The sequence below is a fragment of the Phyllostomus discolor genome, chromosome 4 (assembly GCF_004126475.2).
Source record: "Phyllostomus discolor isolate MPI-MPIP mPhyDis1 chromosome 4, mPhyDis1.pri.v3, whole genome shotgun sequence".
Taxonomy (NCBI): domain Eukaryota; kingdom Metazoa; phylum Chordata; class Mammalia; order Chiroptera; family Phyllostomidae; genus Phyllostomus; species Phyllostomus discolor.
The window spans coordinates 79,119,513-79,143,244 of record NC_040906.2 but is presented as its reverse complement, the minus strand read 5'-3'; the positions used below and the strand labels follow the sequence as shown (position 1 = coordinate 79,143,244).

Here is a 23,732-nt window from a genome sequence, read left to right as displayed (position 1 = left end):
TCTATTTCCATATGAATTTTTGAAATATTTGTTCTATGTCTGTGAAATACGTCATTGGTATTTTAATAGGAATTGTGTTGAATCCATAAATTTTGGGGGGTAGTATGGACATTTTAATGATGCTAATTCTTCTAATCCATGAACATGGTACATGCTTCCACTTATTTGTGTCTTCCTTAATTTCTTTCTTTGGTGTTATATAGTTTTCTGAGGACAGGTCTTTTACCTCCTTGGTTAAATTTATCCCTAAGTATTTTATTTTTCTTGTTGCTATATCAAATGGGATTTTTCCCCTAATTTCTGTCTCTGATATTTCATTGTTGGTGTACAAAAATGCTTTCAATTTCTGAATGTTGACTTTGTATTCCACTGTTCTGCCACATTCATTTATCAGGTTGAGTAGTTTTCTAGTGGAGTCTATACAATTTTCTATGTATACTATCATATCATCTGCAAAAAGTGACAGCTTTAAGATAAAATTAAATTGAAATTTGTTTGCATGCCAGTGATGGGATAGAGCAGAAATTCTCCATTAACTTTACTCTCACACTGCAACATTTCAAACTTTGGAGGATGGGTCCTCTCTTCTTCACCTTCTAAACATGCTAACCCCACCCTTTGAAAAAAAAGGACACACACACACAGCACACACATAAACAAGAGAACAAACCTAACACATGGCATGTGCATCTACCTGTATAACAAAGTTTTGGTACATCCTTGAATTTTTAAAAAAACTCAACACTCAATGCTTCCAATCCTAACAATATATGGCAAAAAATAAAAGAACTTTGGTCATAAAGTCATATTCTAATCTCTCACTGTGTTTACAGCTTTAACTTTTTCTTTTTTTTTTTAATATATTTTATTGATTATGCTATTACAGTTGTCCCATTTCCCCCCTTCTCTCCCCTCCACCCTGTACCCCCTCCCACCCACATCTCCCCCTTTAGTTCATGTCCATGTGTCATACTTATGAGTTCTTTAGTTTCTACATTTCCCGTACTATTCTTGCCCTCCCCCTATCTATTTTCAACCTACATTCTATGCTACTTATTCTCTATACCTTTTCCCCCTCTCTCCTCCTCCCACCCTCCTGCTGCTAACCCTCCATGTGCCCTCCATTTCTGTGGTTCTGTTCCTGTTCTAATTGTTTACTTAGTTTCTTTTGGTTTTGCTTTAGGTGTGGTTGTTGATATTTGTGAGTTTGCTGACCTTTTAATATACATGTCTTTTCTTTATCTTCTTTTCTTAGATAAGTCCCTTTAGCATTTCATAAAATAAGGGCTTGGTGATGATGAACTCCTTTAACTTGACCTTATCTGAGAAGCACTTTGTCTGCCCTTCCATTCTAAATGAGAGCTTTGCTGGATAGAGCAATCTGGGATGTAGGTCCTTGTCTTTCATGACTCGGAATATTTCTTTCCAGCCCCTTCTTGCCTGTAAGGTCTCTTTGGAGAAATCAGCTGACAGTCTGATGGGAACTCCTTTGTAGGTTACTGTCCCCTTACCTCTTGCTGCTTCTAGGATTCTCTCCTTCGTTTTTACCTTGGCTAATGTAATGATGATGTGCCTTGGTGTGTTTCTTCTTGGGTCCAACTTCTTTGGGGCTCTCTGAGCTTCTTGGATTTCTTGGAGGACTGTTCCCTTTGCCAGAATGGGGAAGTTCTCCTTTATTATTTGTTCAAATACGTGCTCAATCTGTTGCTTTTCCCCTTCCGATTCTGGTACCCCTATAATTCGGATATTGGAACGTTTAAAGGTGTCTTGGATGCTCTTAATCTTTTCCTCAATTTTTTGAATTCTTATTTCATCATGCTTTCCTGCTTGGTTGATTCTATCTTCCTTCTGGTCCACTGTATTGTTTTGAGACTCATATTCCTTCCTTTCACTATTGGCTCTCCTCCACGTGTCTTCCTGCATCTGTTTTATGGTAATCTGCATTCTTTCATCTAAATTTTGTCCAAAATCCACCAGTTCCGTGAGCTTTCTGATCACCAGTGTTTTGAACTGCGCATCTGATAGATTGGCTAGTTCTTGGTCGCTCAAAAGGATGAGTCCTGGGGGACTGATCTGCTCTGTTGAAAACATAGTTTTTTTTTGTTTGTTTGTTTTTCCCCCTGTCTCTCCTTTTTTTTTTTTTTTTTCCGGTCTGGTTGCTCTTGTTATGGTAGAGGGCGGAGCCTTAGGTGCTCGCTGGGGCTGGGCACCCCAGTCGCTAGATTGTGACGTTATAAGTGGGGGCGGGGTGGGCGCAGGAGCGGGGCGGGAGAAAACAATGGCGGTAGTTCCGTTCCCCTGGACTCAGACCCTTGTCTGGGCTTCTGGGCCGCGAGTTCTGCCCTGGTCCACAATCGCTACCCCTCTGGGTCTGCCAGCCGCAGCTTGCGTACTCAGAGATCACCTCTGCCTTCTTGCGCCCCCGGATGGTTTTTGCGCCGATTTCGTGCCAAACCTTCCCCCGACCTCCGCGCGCCGCCGACCCGAGCCAGCCCCGTGCCCGCCTGGCTCGTCTTCTCCTACCAGTCCGGATGAACGCGTCTACTTCAACTTCTTGGCTGCCCGACTTCCATTCAGATAAATCCTCTGCTGGATCTGGGTGTTATTCTGATAGTAAATTATTGTTGTAAATTATTGGTTCTCTAATCTTGGTTGTATGAGGAGGCACGGTGCAACCACCTATTCCTCCATCTTGCCGGAAGTCCCTCGCTTTAACTTTTTCAATATACAAAATAAATTCCCTTAATTTGTTACTTCTCTTTGTTTTCTCAGTAGAGAGGTCAGATTTTTCAATATGTATGTATTGTATAAGTAAATTAATTATAATTCCCTGGTGGTAAGAAAGGTTTAGAAATTAAGAAGTTAACTTGTGGTATTATCTTTACTGTATATTAATGTATGATTACAAAGCTTATGTCCAATTTCCTAATTCCTAAAACTACTAATAATTCTCAATTATTATTGCCCTCAAATTTTATCTATAATTTTAATATCTACACTTAAAAATTCTACCCACTTGGCCTCTAAGAGTATTGTTGGTACTATATGTATATAACCTATTGCAGGTTATTACTAGTAGTATTAACCTAGTAATACTAGTTAATAATACTAGTATTGTTGGTTTCCATATGTATATAACCTATTGTCTTTATGTCTACTCTGTCTGTCTCTCAAAACTAGTAATACTAGTTAATACTACTAGTTAACAATACTAGTATTGTTGGTTTCCATATGTATATAACCTGTTGTCTTTATGTATACTCTCTGTCTCTCAAAAAATGTTCTTCAAAAGTTTTCCTGATAACATTATCCAATTTCATGACTTCAGAAATTATCTGTTTTATGAAAGCCTCTGTCTCAATTTCTGACTCTGGGCTCATTCTCTTTACAAACTTCATATCATCATTTTTACTCATTGTATATATCTAGCTGCTCAGTAGGTTTGACTCTTTCCATGGCCCCCAAAGAAAGAAAAATATTCTCACAAACAATGTCCTCAGGGGCATACATTATTTTGCTATCCTATAACATTCACTTTTTTATATGCTATATTTATATATTAACTATTTGAATTCAATTTTTATCTCCATTTTTATTATAAATAACACTATACTAAACCTTTTCACATCTAAGTATTTTGATTTTTATTATTATATGATTCTTGGTATATGCTTCTAAAAGTGACATCATTTAGTTAAAAGGCATTGTAACTTTATAAAAGTCTTATTGAGTATTTCAAAATTGCTTGTGGTAAGGTTTATACCATGAATATTTTCTTCAGGTTGTGACTTAAGAATGCTGATGTTATCTATGGATGAATAGGATCCTCCTCCACTTCCTCCTTCCTAAATTCCTTCTCCCTCTTTTCCTTATTTATTTATTTCCATATTTATTCATTTTAGAGAGAGGGAAAGGGAGGGAGGAAGAGAGGGAGAGAAACATCAGATGGTTGTCTCTCATACACATCTTGTCTGGGGACCAAACTTACAACCCAGCCATGCGCTCTGACCTGGAAATAAACCAGTGGTGATGCCCAACCAACTGAGCCACACTAGTCAGGGTGTTCTTTTCTTTTTCATGTGTGCATGTGCATGTGTATGCAAAATAGTCTCTCCTGCCATTACCTCGCTGTAATGTGCCTCCTGTTTTTTTCTACTTGATTTGTCACAGCTATATGTTCCTTTGTTACTGTATGTACAGTATGTACATACTGTATGTACAGTATTACAGAACATACTGTAATGTACTGTGCCTCCTGTTTTTTTCTACTTGATTTGTCACAGCTATATGTTCCTTTGTTACTTAGTTAAATAATATGCAATGTTATTTTTAATTTTATTTTCAACTACAGTTGACATTCAATATTATTTTATATTAGAGTGGTTAAACAATCATATATATATATATAAATAATATATATTATATATATATATATATATATATAATTATAAAAGTGATCTCCTTGATATTTCAAGTACCCACCTGGCATAGCCCCAGTGCTGTACTTTATATTCCCATGACTATTTTGTGACTACCAATGAATACTTCTTAACCCCTTCAATTTTTTTCACCTAGCCCCCCAAAACCCTCTCCTCTAGCAACCATCAGTTTGTTTTCTGTATCTGTGAGTCTATTTCAGTTTTTTAATGTATTTTGTTCTTTAGATTTCACATATGAATAAAATTATATGGTATATGTCTTTCTCTGTATGACTTATATTTCATTTAGCATAATACCCTTTAGGTCCATCCATACTGTTGCAAATGATAAGATTTCCTTTTTTATGGCTAAGCAATATTCCATTGTGTATGTGTAACACAGTTTTTTTATCCACTCGTCTACCAATAGCACTTTGTTTGCTTTCATATCTTGGCTATTGTAAATAACACTACAATAAACATTGGGGACATATCTTTTTTCAAATTAGTGTTTTGAGTTTCTTCCAATATATACCCATAAGTAGAACTGATTGGTCATAAGGCAGTTCCATTTTGAATTTTTGAGAAACATCCATACAGTTTTCCACCATGGCTACACCAAATTGCATTCCCTCCAACAGTGCACAAGGGTTCCATTTTCTCCACAACCTCTCCAGCACTTGTTTGTTGATTTATTGACAATAGCCATTCTGACAGGTGTGATGCAATATGTCTTTGTGGTTTTCATTTGCATTTCTCTGATGACTAGTAAGGTTGAACATCTTTTCATATGTCTCTTTGCCATTTGTATGTACTCTTTGGAGAAGTGTCTATTCAGGTCCTCTTCCCACTTTTCAATTGGAGATATATATGTTTAGTTGTATGAGTTCTTCATAAAATTTTAGATATGAACCCCTTATTGGGTTCATCATTAGCCAATATATTTTTACATTCAGTAGGTTGTCTTTTTGGTTTGCAATTTTATGGTTCAACTGTGCATTTTCTTATAAAGCAAGTAGGACTAAATAATCAGATTTATGCACTTCCTAAACATAATTAATTTCCATGTGAGAAAACTAGGGCATCAAGCTTAATTTAAACTAAAGACAATGCTGATTTAATAAAAAGTGAAAGAAAAGAAAATATGAGCAATTTAAATGTATGTTCATCTTTATCAAGGTGCTTATTAGGTGATTTTATACTTTATATCTTAGGTACAATGTGACTCGAGAGACATTAGTATAATCAGGGGGGTCCAACCTTTTGGCATCTCTGCACCACCCTGGAAGAAGAAGAATTGCCTAGGGACACACATTAAATATATTGTGACATGTAATCACCAAAAAACCTCATAATGTTTTAAGTAAATTTACAATTTTGCATTGGGCTGCATTCACAGTCAACCTAGGCTGCATGTGGCCTTCAGACCACAGGTTGGACACCCCAGGTACATGTTTCATCATCAGTTCCACGATGTTTTGAGGATGGCCAAAAGTTCCTAGCTTAACTGCCTTTTAATATACATTTTGGGGGCAATTATATTTGATATCAGTTATCATATCACATCATATTTGATAGAATGGCCTGGACAGAAAGATCTTGAATGAATGAGGACAATACTCTCCATCTACTCACCTAATATTGTAAGGGCCTTTCCCACTGCAGTGAGATGGTATTGATTTATTTTCTTTCCTCAATATTTTTTCCTTTCCTGCTTCATGTATGGAAACAAAAACTTCCACAGAATATCCACAGATATGGTGACAAGAGAGCTACAATGACACTTGCTCCTTTCTTCTTGCATTCATTGCAATAATTAAATACAAATGTATTGTCTACTATAAAAACTGCACAAATTGCACTATCCCTTCTTTACCTAACCAGGTCTACTTTTATATATTGTCAAACTTTCCAAATTAAATTTTTTCTCTCTTTTGAATAACTTCAAATGTTATGAGTGGAAGTATTTTGTTATATTGTACCAAACACACAAACCCTCTTTTCTGTTTTTCTAAATTAACTATGTGGAAAACCTGATTCTTTGTGAGGTAAATATTAAATGTCTAAATAACAGACCCACAAGAACAATTCTAAACAGTATGAACATATCTTAAAGAATAAATATTTACACAAGTAAAGATTAATTACAAATATGGCAAATTAAATATTCTATATGCTATCCATAAAGAAAAAAATCACAAATTATTCTTTATGTTTTTATAATTGGATGATTGAATATTTCAATGTTTTATTCTTATTTCCAATATTTTACCCAAGGCAAAATTTATCTCAAATCTATCCTTCCATAAGCAGGTCATAGAAATCAACTACATGGACCTAGTCAAATAATTAATGCCACAATATTTAATTTCATAGTATTTCCTATATGAATACAGATTATATCCATGCTTTATTTTTAGGGTTTTTATTACAAAGAAAGCCATAAGGAATGAGGAAAACACTCATTTCTACATGCTAAATTTTAATTATGCCTCTCAGATGTATATTTTTAATTAACTGATGACATTTTTTCTGCAGTTATTATAGTCTTACACAACTGTCATAAACTTATAAATTTTAATTAAGGCTGCCCCAAACCCTAGTTATATAGTGTCCATATAGGAATTTGAGAAAAGGTTTAACTGTAAGTAAACCAACAATAAATAAATCCATGAATTGCCCAATGGGATTTAACAAATTAGCATTTGTGTAGAGATAATGAGATTCTACACTCTATAATACCAGACAATGTTTTATAAAACCACATTTTTAAAAGTGTAAAGTGCTTTGTAAATGACTTAATTGGATATAATATTATTAACTTTTACATGTTATAAGAAAATCAACTATATGGACATAACAGGTTGAATTCATATGAAGGACTTTATATTACTAACTTGAAATATAACTTTTTCTGAATATATTCTCTCTGTAAATCCAAATCTAATAATCTGGGTGCATAGATAAAGTTGATACAGGTTTTAAGAATTCAGCAAAGTTTGGACAAATTATTTGAAAATGTGAAAAGTTGTTCTGTATCCATATATATACTTCAAAATGCATTAATATGACAGCAAATTTAATGTTTCATGGATATTTGTCCCTGTTGATCTGTTGCATGTTGAACAGTTAGCCATAGCTTAGGTAGGGGTGTCAAACTCATTTTCACTGGCCACCACATCAGTCTCAAGGTTGCCTTCCAAAGGTCAAATGTAATTTGAAGACTATAAATATAACTACTCCTTAACAGTTAAGTGAGAGCTTGGCACTGCCACCAGGTAGAAACAAGGTGCCGGGCCAGATAAAACAAGGTGGAGGGCCACATTCAGCCCTTGGGCCTTGAGTTTGCCACCTGTGGCTTAGAGTGACAAATTCTTTAGTTGGCTTAAACATTTCCATGAATAAGTACAAGAAAGACATCTGGTTGTACATTAGGAAGTTAAACAGGCATGAACAAAGTAGGAACAATAGGTCGGGTATAGGAGGTCAGCAGGGCAGAAAGCCACATGTGCCTAACAATGGGCCAAACTGGAAAAATAAGATGTCACCCCCAGGGTGACCTTTCCTCCCCTGGCATCTCGCTGGTCCTATGGTTTAGGCCCCCTCTGACCTTTCATGTCACTGATCAGGAGGTTTAGACCCTACCCTGACCTTTCCTCCCTTAGCATATTGTTGTTAGTCATGTGGTAGATCCCCTGAGAAGAGGAACAAAGGGGCTGAAGCACAGCCTCATATGACTCCCATACAAACTCTTGCACAAACACTACTGTAAGTATTAAGCCCTCAAGACAATGAGGTTCTGACTCATATCAAAGCATTTTAGAAACAAAGCCCTGGTTCCCTTAACCACAGAGATGGAGTTCTGGTCAAACTAAACTAGAGTTAATACCTGGGCCTCAGTTGTGCTGTAGCTCCAAGTCCAGAGAAGGAGCAAAGCCCAGTGGGATGATACCATGGCTGACATCAGGACCAGCTGGGATGACTAATGACCCCTACTGGTAGCAATCAGTGGAGACCACAATCCTGAAAGGACATAGCTGGAAGTCCATTGAGATCCTCCCCTGAGACCTCCTCTAAGATACCCATGTTTAGAGAGCAGATAAAAACCCTCAGGGTGGAGGACCCAGGACTACTCTCCCCCTCTCTCTCTGGAGCATGTCCTCTTCTTTCACCCTCTTTCCCCCAGGCATGTTATTTTTGCTTTTCTTTTCCTGAACTCCCTTTTTTTTTGCCTTTATAACTTATTCCCTGAGCCCAACATCTCAGCTGGCTCACTTCTTCCAACATTCAATTCTACCTCTGTGACTTTCTAAGTACATTTTTGCTTGTATATGAGTTTTGGCCTTGAATTCTTTCTCAGCCAGAACCCAGGTAATGTGACTGTTGAACTGAGTTCTAATCACTGGTAACATTTTGGTGTGTTTTTGCTGCTAACAGTTATAATACAATAATTTATTACTATAATAATGAAATTAAGTTAACAATTAAATAATAAAATCCCTAAAAATTTATTGCACAGGAAAAGCTTCCTTCCTAAAGGGAATGGCATCTGTGTTACTAAAATAAAATCACAGGTCATATCCTTTCAGAGCACATTAATTGGATTTTTACTTGCATAATCAATGAAGATCCCAGACTACAATTTCTTTCACAGCATTAGAATATACTTTACTATATGGATTAGCTTCCATTTGGCAGAATAAAAATAGTTAGTAAGGATCCTAGTGCTTTTTTATTTCAATAAACCTGTTGAATATTTTTTTGAATTCAGTTAAGTAGTTAGAATAGCTTAATTATCAATTAATCCAATATCAAAAATATTTATAGACATAAAACTATCAAATTTAAAGAAATAGTAATGATTTTACTATTAGAATGTAAATCAGAAACGGCTTGGCTCCTCTGAACTCCATTGAAAATATTTCTTAATGTGGCTCTTTCAGTTAGAATTATACAAAATACTGCAAAGAATAACAAAAGAAATAGAAGCAATGAGAACTCTTATTAAGATAGAATTAATCATGTAGGGGATGTAAAGATCACATAGATTGATTTTCCACTTGACTAAATAAATTTGCATTTATGCAGTAGAATTAAATGTGCATAGATTGCACTCTAATAGTTGCATAATGTCCTTTGCACTGAATATTGTGATCTACAAATTACACTTTTATTATGCATTTGGGTTAATTTTTCCCATGGGAACATATTCTAAATTTAATAGAAGTGAGTAGAAAATATGTTTCAGTGCTCACATGTGTGCTGTAGAAGACACTTTGTGCAAACATAGCTATTGTGTAAATGAGTAAGAATCTCAAGTATATCCTAACATAAACTAACCTGATATTTTCAAAGCATATTATATGAGGTCTGTCCTTAAAAAGTCCAGGCACTGTTAATATAACAAGAATAGTTTGCATGACATTGACGTAACCTGGCAGTCAAGGAGAATGAACTGGAATGCTCATGTGTGAACAATGGTAACTTTACTGTACTAGTCCATGTGGGTGGTACACACAATTGGGTGAGCAAGTATACTGTATGGTTGTCTCATTCAAAATGACTGAGCAAATAGAGCCGCATCAATGAATCTGCATCATATTTTGAATTAACCTTCCTCTAAAGAACCTATTTTGATGATTCAGAAAGCCACAGCTATGGGCAACTTGTGATTGGCAGTTTCATCACGATAATGCACTTGTGTTTTGGCAAAATATCAAATCACCCTGATGACTCAGCTCCCCTATAGCCCTGATTTGGTGCCCCATAGCTTCTGGCTTTTCGAAAACTAAAATCATCTTTGAAAGGGAAGAGATTTCAGATTGTCAATGAGATTCAAGAAAATACAACTGGACAGCTGATGGGAGAAGTAGGTCCTAGGGTGTCTACTTTGAAGGGGGCTGAGGCATCATTATCCTACGTACAGTGTTTCTTGTATCTTTTATGTTCTTCAATAAATGTCTCCATTTTACATATTATATGGCTGGATACTTTCTGAACAGACCTCGTATACTACATGCCAACAGAGAAGTTACGATTTCAGAGGGGAACTACAATGCTATTACATGTACTGATATATATTTACATTTAAAATGAACCTGTTTTCAATAAAAAATAATTTTTAGCATGGGAAAAACTATTCAATAAAAAAACAGATTTTCAAGTTAAACATACAAGGCTTATAAAATTGGTTTCACTTAAGCATTCTAAGCCTGCGTCGGAATCTCTAAGCACGGAGCCCTGACACATGGTGCATACTCAGCACATGATCCTGACCACTACTGTTGTCAGGATTTGACTATTGTCAAATTCGATGGCTTGAACTTTAATGTACTAAATTTAGAATAAATGCTACTGATTATGTTCAATTAATTAAATGTAACTAGTGTCAATACATTCTTTATTAAGATACCAGAAATTATATTTATATTATTTTCTTTATAGTTTTCATGTTCAAGGAAAATGCAAGTGATTTAAATACACAAGAAAGCTGAAATATTTACCCAGAGCTGATGATATACACGTTCCTCCATTCTGACAGTAGTTGCTACAGTGGTTCACTTCACACCTTTCTCCTGAATAACTGGGCCAACAGTGACACCTCAAATCACCCTTCTCATTTAAAATGCATCTTCCTCCATTTTCACACGTCAATTTGCATGAATCATCTGGTTATAAAAAGAAATGTATGAATTACCATGCCATTTAGTGGATTACAGAATAAGAATAATTTCAATAAATAAAAAATACTGCCCTGGCTGGCATAGCTCAGTGGATTGAGCACGGGCTGCGAACCAAAGTGTCGCAGCTTCCATTCCCAGTCAGGGCACATGCCTGGGTTGCAGGCCATGGCCCCCAGCAACCGCACATTGATGTTTCTCTCTCTCTCTCTTTCTCCCTCCCTACCCTCTCTAAAAATAAATAAATAAAATCTTTAAAAAATAAAAAATAAAAAAATAAATACTAAGATTTGCTTTTATTATAAAATTCCCAAATAAATACTCCTAATATAAAAGAAATAAGACTACCTGAAAATAGAGAAATAGATTTCAACCATTGTTATATGGTGAATACAAATATTAAATTACATTGTCAGCTATTTCTTATATGGTATTTGTTAAAATGGTAAACAGTAAAACCAAATGAAACTTCGAACAAATGAAATATTTTCCAACCAGTGTTTTTTTTAGTAATATGAGCAACTATAACCCATTTTTAGAAATGTTTAATATTAAACAAAGATGAAATATCTAAGCTATATTCATATATATCTTTATATAGAGACTATACAAATATTTATTTAAAATACAATCTTTCACAGACAACAGTGTGACGATGGCCAGAAGGAAGGCAGAGGTGTGGGCCGGGTGGAGGTGGGTAAAGGAGTGTCAACAATAAAAATAATGAAAAATAAAATAAAATTATCACAAAAAATCTCCCCAAAACCCAAAATAGACTCTTTGATGTACATACTTATTAATAATATATAAACACCCAAAACTAAAAGTCACTTAGATTTGGTATAAGATGATGATAGAACAGTATTAGACAGTTTCATAGAAAAAAATTTCCATATCTAAATTAATTAGTCACAACCTGTTTATATCATACATTTTGCCTGAGAATAGGAAAGGATGCTCTTTCCCTGGAATAGCAAAATTATTTTTTTAAAATATGACATCTGATTTGTAAGAAAAATTGGTTTGTAATAATTTTCCCGGTCAGTTTTCTATGTTCATAGTGCCTTGCTCCATTAGAAATACTATTTTATGTAGAGTAAGACACAATGTCCATTGTAACAAAAAATATTGAGATTATTTTAAGAGGCATTTTATTCTAGAATATACCTCCTACTAAAGCCATGCCTATTTCATAGTGAAATAATTAAAATCAAAATAGCTTATATTCTTTGTTCAAGATTCTGTGGCCCATACATCGCAGAAGCTTGAATATATCGCTACAATAATCATAAGACCATCTTAAAGAGCCTCAGTGATTTCAAATGACACAATGATTCAAGTATCATATCCACTGTCACAAATAGAGACTGTCAGTAGCACTAGGAGATTCTGAGACTTGCCTAAATGCAAGGGAAAGTTTCCAATATTTCACTATGGGTTAGGTTGGCATTACTAAAGTTTGCATTTGTGATAGGAAGGGCTCTCTCATGAAGCACTACATATGCATAGTATAAAGGAAATGACAGTTGATGTAATGAGACCTGTGATTAGGCCCTAGTTGTGCTACTTACTTCACATTCAAGTTTACTTGTCTGAGACTCATTTATTTTATACGGTGTTATTGACAAATGTACTTTTTAACTCATAGATTTGTTATGAATATTAATTAAGAACTTTGAAAGAAAAAGTTAAATCATAAAACTTTATAAATATTATATATAAAAGTATATACTATATACACATACACTCAAAAGAGAATTTTTCTTTGAGTCCTTACCTACCACACCTAGAATAGCGAAAGAATGAAGAGCTGAAATCTAGGTCTAATGGTGTTTTGTTATATTTCAATAAGAAATGAAGTATTTATTTGGTAAATTACCCTGTAGTATTAGTATGATTTATTGAGAGGCCATGAAGTACACTAAGAACATAGCTCACATGGAATAACATCTGTGAGTGTCCAAAGATGAACACTGGAGTTACCAAATGGAAGTCACTGTGACTGAACCTGGATTGGGGAGTATGAAGGAAGGAAATGGAACAAAATAGTGAGTTTGAAGAGATAGGCGGTGTCATAGGAGATCTTTGGATTTTGGACTTTTCCCCAAAAGCAATGTTGTGTCTTTGAAAAGCCTAAAATGTCTGAAGATGTACTTGGCTTGGGTTAAACTGAAAGCAGTGAGACTACTAGGGCTCTGTTAAATTATAAAGGCTAGGTAACATGACAGCCTAACATACAGTGATGTGAGGTGGATAAATGTGGATGTACTAAAGGTAACTGGAAGGTAAAAATCACATTTGTGCTGTATAAAGTGGGCAAGGAAAATTAAGGATAATTTTTTATATTTAGACACAAGGGTGATAGAAATTGAAGAGGTCATTTAGCTTGGACATACTGAATTGGAAATAACTATGTAAATGCAAGTGGCAATCTCCACCAAAGACAAATATAGAGGTCAAATTCTCAAGAAGGATCTAGTGTAGAAATATGCTTGCATCACTTAAAATTTACCAAAATATTTCTAACTTATTCAGTATGAAATATCCTAATCGGAGTTGTGAATGTGAACAGAGAAGATTAATACTTAAGCTATTCTGACCACAGTTAGGATTATGGGAGGGCTTATTTTCACCTGAAGATGTTCTACGTAAACTACATAGGTATTCAAAATCTCTATATGTTAAAACATGTGCATTTCTACAATGTGTCTCATTAGGTACTAGAAATTAAAATAAAAAATAACACTGACTGATGCAATGTAAGTGGAGTTACATTCTTTTAAAACCTGAATGTAATCATTTTATAATGAAAAAGAAGGCTGCTTTTGTCAAAGGCTAAATCACCCCCAGAAGCCAAGCTTCGATAATTATAATCAGCTAAAAGAGCAGACGAATACTTCCCCAGGCATGAGCAACATTAGAATTTCAAATTTCTTATATGAAGATTAAAACTATTCAGCATATTCACCATTTAACAATAGCATCTAAAGAAAGACAAGCAATGATGAAAAGCTGAACACTTGGCTATGTCAAATATTAATGTTAGAAAAAAATTGGCATTTATCTATACAAATCAATAACTCTGAGATTCACCTATTTATATTCCTCACTGAAGTGGTCCCAACTCTCTAATACTAAGACTCATATGTGCACAGACCAATGTGCATATTGCTTTAACAGAAATTATGGGAAAACAACATTTTCTTTTAAAATACAAAACAAACTTTGAAATGGTTTTGGTAATCATGCCTTTCAAGTTCGGTTGCCATAGTAAAATGGCAATCTCTAAATAAAGTTTTAGGTCTTGGATAGTTTGTATTTAGACAAACATGCTTCCTCATTTCAAACACAAAACAATACAACTTGTTTCATTTTCTTACCTACTTCATAACAGATTTATCTTAAGAGTACCATGTTTATACTTTTTATAAGGCATTGTGCTAGCACTTGATGTATGTTATTTCTCACATTTCCAGTAACTCTGAACATGGGTACTATGGGTGATATGGAGGCACTGGTAAGTATTGTATATTGGGTAAGAATGTGGAATGCCTGGGCTCACCTTCAGATACTATCATTATTAAGTAATGTTAGATGTTACCTGGCTGGTGTAGCTCAGTGGATTGAGCATGGGCTGGGAACCAAAGTGTCCCAGGTTCAATTCCCAGCCAGGGTACATTCCTGGGTTGCAGGCCATAATCCCCAGCAACCGCACATTGATGTTTCTCTCCCTCTCTCTCTCTCTCTCACTTTCTCTCTCTCTCTCTCTCTCTCTCTCCCTGCCTACCCTCCCTAAAAATAAATAAATAAATAAATAAATCTTTAAAAAAAAAAAAAAAAGTAATGTTAGATGTTAAGCTAAGTCGTTCCATACTTCAATGTTCTATCAGTAAAAATAGGGGCAATAACAGCATAGTATCATTGGGATTTTGTGATTATTATATTAATAAAATACATATAACATCTTATATTTGTTAAAATGGTAAACAATGAAACCATACTTATAATATACTTTCCTCATAAGTCTTCAAAATATATATTACTATCAGTAGTAGTAGTATTTATTGTTATTCCAATTTTACATGAAAGTGAGATTGAGGGAGGACAGGGTCAAACAAGTTGGTTAAATGATAGACAGATCTTGACCTCATCCAAAGCTCCCCTCAGTCATGCCCCAGGCCAAGTCCTTTCTGTGCCATTTGAGTTAGGATTTTTGAATAAATAATTTTACTAATCAAAGGAAACAAGGAGGGTTATGTCAAAGAAACAGCAATTTCTAGTGATAAAGAAAAAAATCATCTGCAACTTGATCATAAAAAAATGCACATAATATCTGAGCCCATGTAAAGGTCACTTTGGTAGCATTGGGAGTGTACTTTTGAATAGAACCATAAACTCTTCCCAGGGTCTCTCCCATCCAAGCAATAGTACAAGTAGATGTGTACATAGGAGGTGCCTGTAAGAATACTAGTTGTGGGTGTGTGTGGAACTAATGAAAACGTGGCACATCTTCTACTAGAAAGAATTTCTAGTAGATGGCATTTTCTTTTTAAAAAGGGTAATACAAAAGACATGTATTTCATTTTGTATGTAGTATTTCTTCTCATATTCTGATGGATCATTTTATATGCCCTTCTTTCCCCATGTTGGTTAAGTGTTGTCATTTTCTTGATTTTTTTATTACAGTTGACATTCATTATTATTTGATGTTAGTTTTAGTTGCAAAAAGTAATAAAATAGAAACAGGTTCATTGATACGGAGAACAAACTGAGCATTGCCAGGTGACAGGGGGATTGGAGGGTTGGATAAAAAGAGTAAAGGATTAAGAAATACAAATTGATAGTTATAGAATGGTCATGAGGTTAGGCAATACAGTCAATAATATTGTAATAACTGTGTATAGTACTAGGTGGGTATTAAAATTATGGGGGGTCACTACTTATATTGTTGACATTTTCAGGAATTTGTTCCAGCGAAGTTAAGTAAAACATGTGGCTCTACATAGTTTAGCTATATGACCATGTCAGATGAACAAGTGAAAATGTACCTGGTGATGGTTGCAAATGTCTATTTAGACATTTTCTTATTCTTACCATCTTATTCTACCATCATATTCTTATCTTATTCTATCATCATAATTGCAATCACAGCTACTCTAGTTGGGAAGTTAATGGGTGAAGGAAAGGGTGCATCCTGGTGCCAGCAAAAGCATCCCTTTTCAATAACTGGCCCTAAAGTCCCCATCCCAAATACCAATCATGTTTTACATTTTACTGTGTTGAGAACTCCCTAGCCTTGCTACCTACAACACTTCACACATCCCACACACCAACTGAAATAAATGACTCAGTATTTTCTTTGCATGCCATAATTTTATGTCTTTTAATTTTTTTCTCTTTCAATGCCCTGTTCTCTCTCTTTTTTAATTTTTATTTTAATTGTTGTTCAAGTACAGTTTTCTGTCTTTTACTCCCATCCTAGCCCACCCCCCCAGCCCTCCCTTCTCCCCTCCCATTTCCACCTCCCCTCATTTTTGTCCATGTGTCTTTTATACTTGTTCCTGTAAATCCTTCCCCTTTTCCCCTGAAATTCCCTCCCCTCTCCCTTCTGGTCACTGTCAGCCTGTTCTCTATGTTCTGTTCTCTTGTTCCCACTTAATCTAAATCCAATATGTCTTTGCAAACCTTGTTCTAAGGTCATATTCCATAGGAAATTGTAATCAATTCTCTAATTGGATTAGCATCTGACACCTCATAAAAATTTTAACTCTGCCTCTTTTGTGGCTTGCATTCATATAAATGTATATTTATTGGTATTTATGTCATTTATTGTTTCATCTCTGTAACCCCTTCAGCTTTGCATATCTAATGCTTAATAAATCCAACTATCTTAACATTATTATGCTAGTTTTAGAAATTTAATGTCTTGGAAAGGCAAAAGTCTTCAGATTGCATGTAAACCCCCAGCAGAGAACAAAGGGAAATAAATGGCGGTGAAGAAGCTGACCTAGGTAAAGACACGGGGTTGACGTGAGTTCATTCTAACAGAGGGACACACAGCGGGTAGGAAACCTTGCTGTGTGAAGATCCTAAGTCTGCACTCATGGAATAATGTTTGTTTTGATCCTCAAGGGATCTTGGAGCATGTGTTTTGCTCTGTGACATACAATTTAGTGTTGATTTTCTTTTTGTTTTCATCATAGTAATTTTATTCCCCAATATGGTAAAAGACAAATATAAAGAATCACACTATTTATGTTTTTATTTTTTCTTGTATGATACTTTTCTGCATTTGAAATGATGTTTGAATTTGCTTTAAGGTTTGTTTTAAGCTGTACCTTCTAAATGATCAACTTCAGGAGTGAAGATATCTTGTAGGTTTTATTTCTGAATCCTTGGTTTTTAAATTAATGTTATGCTTTGCTTATAAGGCCTAAACATATTTCTTAGTAATAGTGATAATATTTATTGTTAATCAAATTTTACACAGGAGAAACTAAGACTTAGTTTTGAAATTATTCCTGTTTCTAGATTAGTATTGGCATATAGAAGCTGTTCAATATAAACCTATTGATAAAATGGATTTGGGGTTGAGTTTAAACTAAGGGCAGAATGATATGTTCAGAAATATTATCTTCACTGATACAAGAACTATATAAAATATATTCTGATTCTGTGTGACTTCAGTTTTTAACCTACTGTCAGATGCGTAGTAAGTGCTCACTGCAGTTTTGTGCATAAAGGTAGAATGAATTAATAGAAAGCTATCATTAGAAGAACAGTTTATGCAGGCTTTCAAAAAGCAAAGGTATTAGGGTAACTAAATTGATTAATGAATAGGTAATTATGTTCAGTGTCAATAGCTGTAAAATTTTATCATTTAGATGAATTCATTATTTGCAAATAACAAAGTTTACCTACCTAACAGGCTGTCATCATTGCAGGTACCATTAATCAAATATTTCCCTTCTGGGCACACACAGGTGGCCCCAGCAGGATTCAGCAAACAGAGGAATTCACATGCTAAATTCAAGCACCGGTTGGGTACTGATTAAAACAAAACAAAAGAAATACACAAGTATAAACACAATAGGTTTCAAAAACATGAAATTTAATAAGGTGAAATAATGAATTAGCAACCCTGAAAAGAAATCACATCAAATTTCTGCTGGTCATTCTTCATTTTAATGTTGCTGTTCATCTTAATACGTGAATAGGTCTTACCTTGAAACTATATGCCAGATGATTAGTCAAAAGCAGCAAAACTTTAGATAGAATTTTAGAAAGTTTTTTGGAGGCTGAGGTTGTTTTAATTTGTTTCCAAAACTAACTTGGATAAATATCAATTGTTACCTTTCCAGATCATTGCACCAAATACATTAAATCTCTTTTTATTTGCCACAAAGATTAATTATAAATAAATATTAAACAGTTTCTTGCAGGATGAAATCATACATAAAGACAGATCATTAGAATTTCAACTACGTTTTAGTTTGATTGTCAGTATTTTGGGTAGTTGTGTTTAAAATATATCTTTCAAGATAATAACATCAATTATTTATCAATTCCCTTCTAGGAGGGAAAGTTACAATACAAGACAAACAATCAGAGAAAAAACAACCCTCGAAACAGTCTACGTCAGATACTTTTAAGGATGAAATGTTAATAATATAATTGCTACTTAGTTATCAGTAGGAAAAGTCAAAATGACTAATGATGAATAATTTCCTTACTTGTCTACAAACTCACCAGGGTTTATTAAGAATTTCAGCAAAACAGAATGATGCAGTTCAAAAAATAACAATGCCAATTCTAATTCCCAGACAACACAACTAAATTCTGAAATTTTCATATTTGTTATGACAAATGAAAACTTGTATTATTTATATCTTGATTTTGGTAATTTAAAGTCTGGTGATATAACAATTAAAGTTACTTAAGTTACTAGGGCTAAGGCATTGAAATAGTTAAGACAGTTAAAAAATGCTTTCTTTTGAATCATAAGGAAGATAATTTACCTATATAGACAATTATGCAAAATATTATACTTACAGTCTTGTTGTTTATAGCGATGAGATATTAAAACACCTTTTGTTTTATCAACATCTAAAGCTAGGTATTCTACTGAACCATGGCCAAATTTTTGTACTCGAAATACACCATTTTTAGGTCCTACTCCATATATGTAATCTTCAAAGACATCAATCCTATGTGGATGTAACAAGCCTAGAATTTGTAAAAGGTAGGGTTATAAAAGTTGCAATGTAAACACTCAGACCTAGGAAAACTAAGTTTATCCAAAATCCTATAAAAAATCTTATTATTACTTTTAGAAAAAAAACTTTCAGAATTAAAATGTATTTAACATTACATATGAACTTACTAGAATTAATTTCTCTGCCTTAGGAATAATTGAGATATTAAATAATGTCACTCAGAACATTTAAAAAAAGCACTTATCACTTTAATCATCTTCACCACCACAAATCATTTGCTTGAGGCTTATTATATGCAGTGTAATTTTCTCTGCTTTAGAATTTGCTATCAAAAGAAAAGCGTATAGGCCAATCCTATCTTTTGTACAAAAACAGGCAGTTCATAAAGTTCTCAAATTGTGTTCTGGATCAAATCAATGATTAAAGTAGATTACTTGAATGTCAAATTTATCAAGTAATCCTAAGTTAATTTTAAAGACTAAAATTCAAAAAAACATTAGTTATTACTATTGCCTGCTTTAGAAATGGGGTAAAAACAAACTTGTAAATGGCAATCACACATTTGACTGGTTTGATTAAAAATAATAGGGGTTATCATTTTTCCCACTTAAAAATGATTTATTTTAAGAGATTTTGCAAAAAAAAATAAGACTTTCGATACTATAAAGCAAGTAAAATGAAAATATTTATACAGGGTGTGACAAATGTAGATTTACAGTTGTTCATATAGAAAACAATATAATAATTAATAAATAATAGAAGAATAAACTGTTTTATATACTCATGACTATAAACCTACTTTTATACCCCACCCTGTATTTCACCTAATACCTAGAGGTTGTAGAACATAAAATGTGTTTTAAACATATATTTATCTTTAGGGTTATTTGAAATAGTAACATATACACTTAAGCTGAAACAGGATAACTTTTTTGTAATCAATTACAGAAATGAGGATTCTTTTTTCTAACTATAGTCACCATACAAAAAACACACACTTTAGGCAAAGGCACAATGAAAGTTAAATTCCATTATTTTTCTTTTAACATCTCTGCTTCTGTTAAAAGAAAAAAGCAAAACTGTGTTCATAAAATATATAATGTAAATATAAAACTTCAAATAACATATTATGAGCAATTTGTGATAAACAAAGGAAGGGGTTGTGGTAGAAAAGGAAAGAAAAACATAAAGGAAAGAAATCAGATTCACAGAAAGAAATGAAGTTTCCAGGCAAGGAAAGTGTGAGGCACAGAAGGGAGCCAGAAAGTGAGAGAGGGAATGATAGGAGGCGGGCACAGAGGTGGAGATAACAAGGCAGGGGTGGAAATGGGAGGGAGGTCAGGAGGACTGGAGGGGGCGCTGGAATGGGGATAAAAGGCAGAAAACTGTACTTGAACAACAATTTAAAAAAAAGGTGCCACAAACTACCAGCACAAGTAGATTCAGAGGTCACTGACGGTAGAGTTGTCGATTTTAGTTTTTCCCTTGTGTAGAAGTATTACCTATCAATTACCTACAATAATATTTGTTACTATCATGTTTTACTATATACAGTAACTTATTTCCTGCTAGTTATCATTGCAGTATGAGAAAGAAACTAGTTTTCACAGATGTTAATATTGACTACTTGAAGTGTCCTGCTCAGAATGGAATATCCGCAGAATACATATATTCTGAATCTAAGTAGCAATATACCATGTTTGTCTTATAATCAAATAGTTCTCTGGCCTGTGTCTTCATTATTCTAGTAGGAGTGAATACAAAGAGCTACAAGTTCTTAGAAGAAAGAATTTGAGAAAATCTATAATATAAAGCTTTCATACTTATGTTTACATAGTGTTATTTAACTCTGTCAATAATAATTAAAAGAAAGAGCACAAACCCTTCACAGACCTTGTCTGCTGCTGACAGAGACCACTGAATCAGAGCCATCGAACAGAACACTGCCAATGAGGGAGAGCTCAAGGTCAGCCCAGTATATCCGTTCGCTAAAATGATCCACAGCCAGGCCTGCAAAATCAACATGCACAGACAAATGAGAATAAACTTGAAATTATTTAAAATGATGTTTTTGCTTCTTACTCTACAATTATGGTCGTTTTTCTTCAAGCATCACAAAAATTACATAATCTATATCACTGTACTGCACAAATTAGAAAAAAAGAAATAATTCTTCTCTGAAATATAGGTGTATGGATTGCATAGACTTTATTTACTAAGGTGTAGCAAAAATCTTATTTCACATAAGAAAAGCTACCCTAAGTATTCTTCCATTCCACGCTTAACTGATATTTTAGTTATGGCTACTTTCTAAAAGACTTTTCCACGATATTTTAGTTTTTATGTTTGGAATATACACACAATTAACTCATCAGTTAAATAACTTATACAGCCTTTAAAATAATTCAGTATAATTAGTTATATTTTGAATTTCTTCATGAGCATATCAAAAGTTTATGGGCTTAGTTGTAAGAAATGGTTCTTAGTTGTAAGAACCATTTGGAGTTGGCCTGTGTTGACAGGAGATATCTGTGTGCATGCTGAAGTTTAAACAGACGAAAGCTTTATGCTTACAGTGAAGAAGAATGAATAGTCAACTCCTTATGGTTCTAATTGTACTTAAACTTTTCTAATTTTTTCTTTAATCATCACTTTGCTCTGAGATGACTTGTCTTCATTTTGAACATCAGTATCTGTTAGTGAATAACAATGGGCTAAATACTATGTGGTAAAATGTTTTCTCTGTTCTTTAACTTTAATTTTTTAGATTTTATTTTATAATGTGATTGGAATCTAGACAGTATCTTTTTGCAAAAATATTATTCACACATAGAATATCCTAAGTAAAGTTCTTTCAACATAGAAAAGATCTATGACACATGAATTTTGTAATAAATCTTTGCTGCTACAGATATTTAATTTTTGTGACATAGTCTGTAGATATGAGGTAGTACACACTTTGACAGTACAATACATGTAAAATACCATTAGCATATGAAGTTAAAGAACTTTTCCAATCAGAACATTCAGTAACTAATTGAGGTACACCTCAATGGCAAGGAAACTAAAAGTACTTTTGAATTAGTACTAATAGCATGCCTGTGCAGACGGGCCAACATTTAACAATCGAAATAAGTAAAAAATAATGATGAACATCGTTTGGGAATAATCCTTCAATTAAGTAAGTAGACTTAGCCAAAATATAATCAAACTAAATATAATTATTGCTTTTCAAGCATGATGTAAGAATGTTGTATATCCAATCAGCTTCTAGAAATAATTTCATAATTAAAACAAGTGTTCCATGTTTTACTAGTTTCTGCTTGATAATTAATTTGCTCTTTGGAATCATATTGGGAATTGTATTTTTGCTTTTTCACATGTAATTCTGAGAAACACAAACTATAAAAAGATCGAATGTCCTGCAACCAACATCATATTTCAAAATAATTGTCTAAGAAGGAATAAAAACACTTTTCTTTCTCTTCCACCTATGCAACACAATAAAGTAGGAGGTTAAAAATAGTCTGTGCCCCAAAAATTGGTCTTTATATTTAAAAATACAAATTTTCTAATTGTAAAAAAATATTAACAATGGTATGTAATCCAACTTATCAACCAATATCATCTTTTCAGATTCAGCAACAGTAAAAAGTTCTCAAAAGTGTCATATATTGCATTATAAGCCTAGGGATATCTAAAACATACCCATCTTTATCAGCTCTGGTTATATGTTGGGAACTGCCCTGCCTGGTATCAGAAGCTATAACCCCCACCTAAGCTAAGGCTAAGGGAACACCCTTGGAACCATAAACAAGCAAGGAAACAAAAGCTTATCTCCCTGGCAGGAACGCTGCTTCTACTGCTTCATTCATAACCGAACCCCAAGGCTTGGTCGGTTAGCCAAAGATGGGTAAGATTCCCTAAGGGGGGAATGATCTAAGACAGGCACAATCACGTGGGAGGCCCCCAAAAGAAGGACTTTGGGGGCTACAGCAAAAGGGGGTGATGGACCCTTGCTCCTCAGCTTTGACATAGCCTGAGTTCTCAGAGTCTGGGAGAAAATCTCCTTATCTCTTGGTTGCCTTAGTTTCCTTGCTCTACCTAAGCCTGAAACAATGACAGGGCGGTGCAGCTCTGTGCTGAAAAGGGCAGATTCCCCGGGTGATCAGGCCTAAGAAAGAACATGTAAATTACTGTGAAACCTTCTTTATTTAGAATGCTCTCAGTTGAATGAGAAGGGTTCAAGGAGGAAGTTAGTTTGTTCCTCAAAGTCTTACAGCTCTTTGACCCTGACTCAAAATAGACCTGCAGAGTTCCTTGTTATCTATTGTTCCTTACTTCCTTGTAATGAGTACTGTACTTTACCTGAATTACTATGCAAAACAAGCCCAGCCCAATAAAAGCAGGTTTGGACG

At 34.2% G+C, this 23,732-nt stretch overlaps 1 protein-coding gene across 1 annotated transcript in view; it reads right to left on the bottom strand.

Moving 5' to 3' along the window:
* The window catches only part of LRP1B (LDL receptor related protein 1B), a 1,792,671-nt gene that overhangs the window by 80,217 nt on the left and 1,688,722 nt on the right, over positions 1-23,732 (bottom strand). Inside the window, exons 80-83 of the mRNA XM_036023545.1 lie at positions 21,208-21,324; positions 19,151-19,324; positions 18,020-18,145; positions 10,922-11,086 (exon numbers count right to left, since the gene is read on the bottom strand). Of these exons, the coding sequence (XP_035879438.1) occupies positions 10,922-11,086; positions 18,020-18,145; positions 19,151-19,324; positions 21,208-21,324 (582 nt within the window). The remainder of the gene's footprint in view (positions 1-10,921; positions 11,087-18,019; positions 18,146-19,150; positions 19,325-21,207; positions 21,325-23,732) is intronic.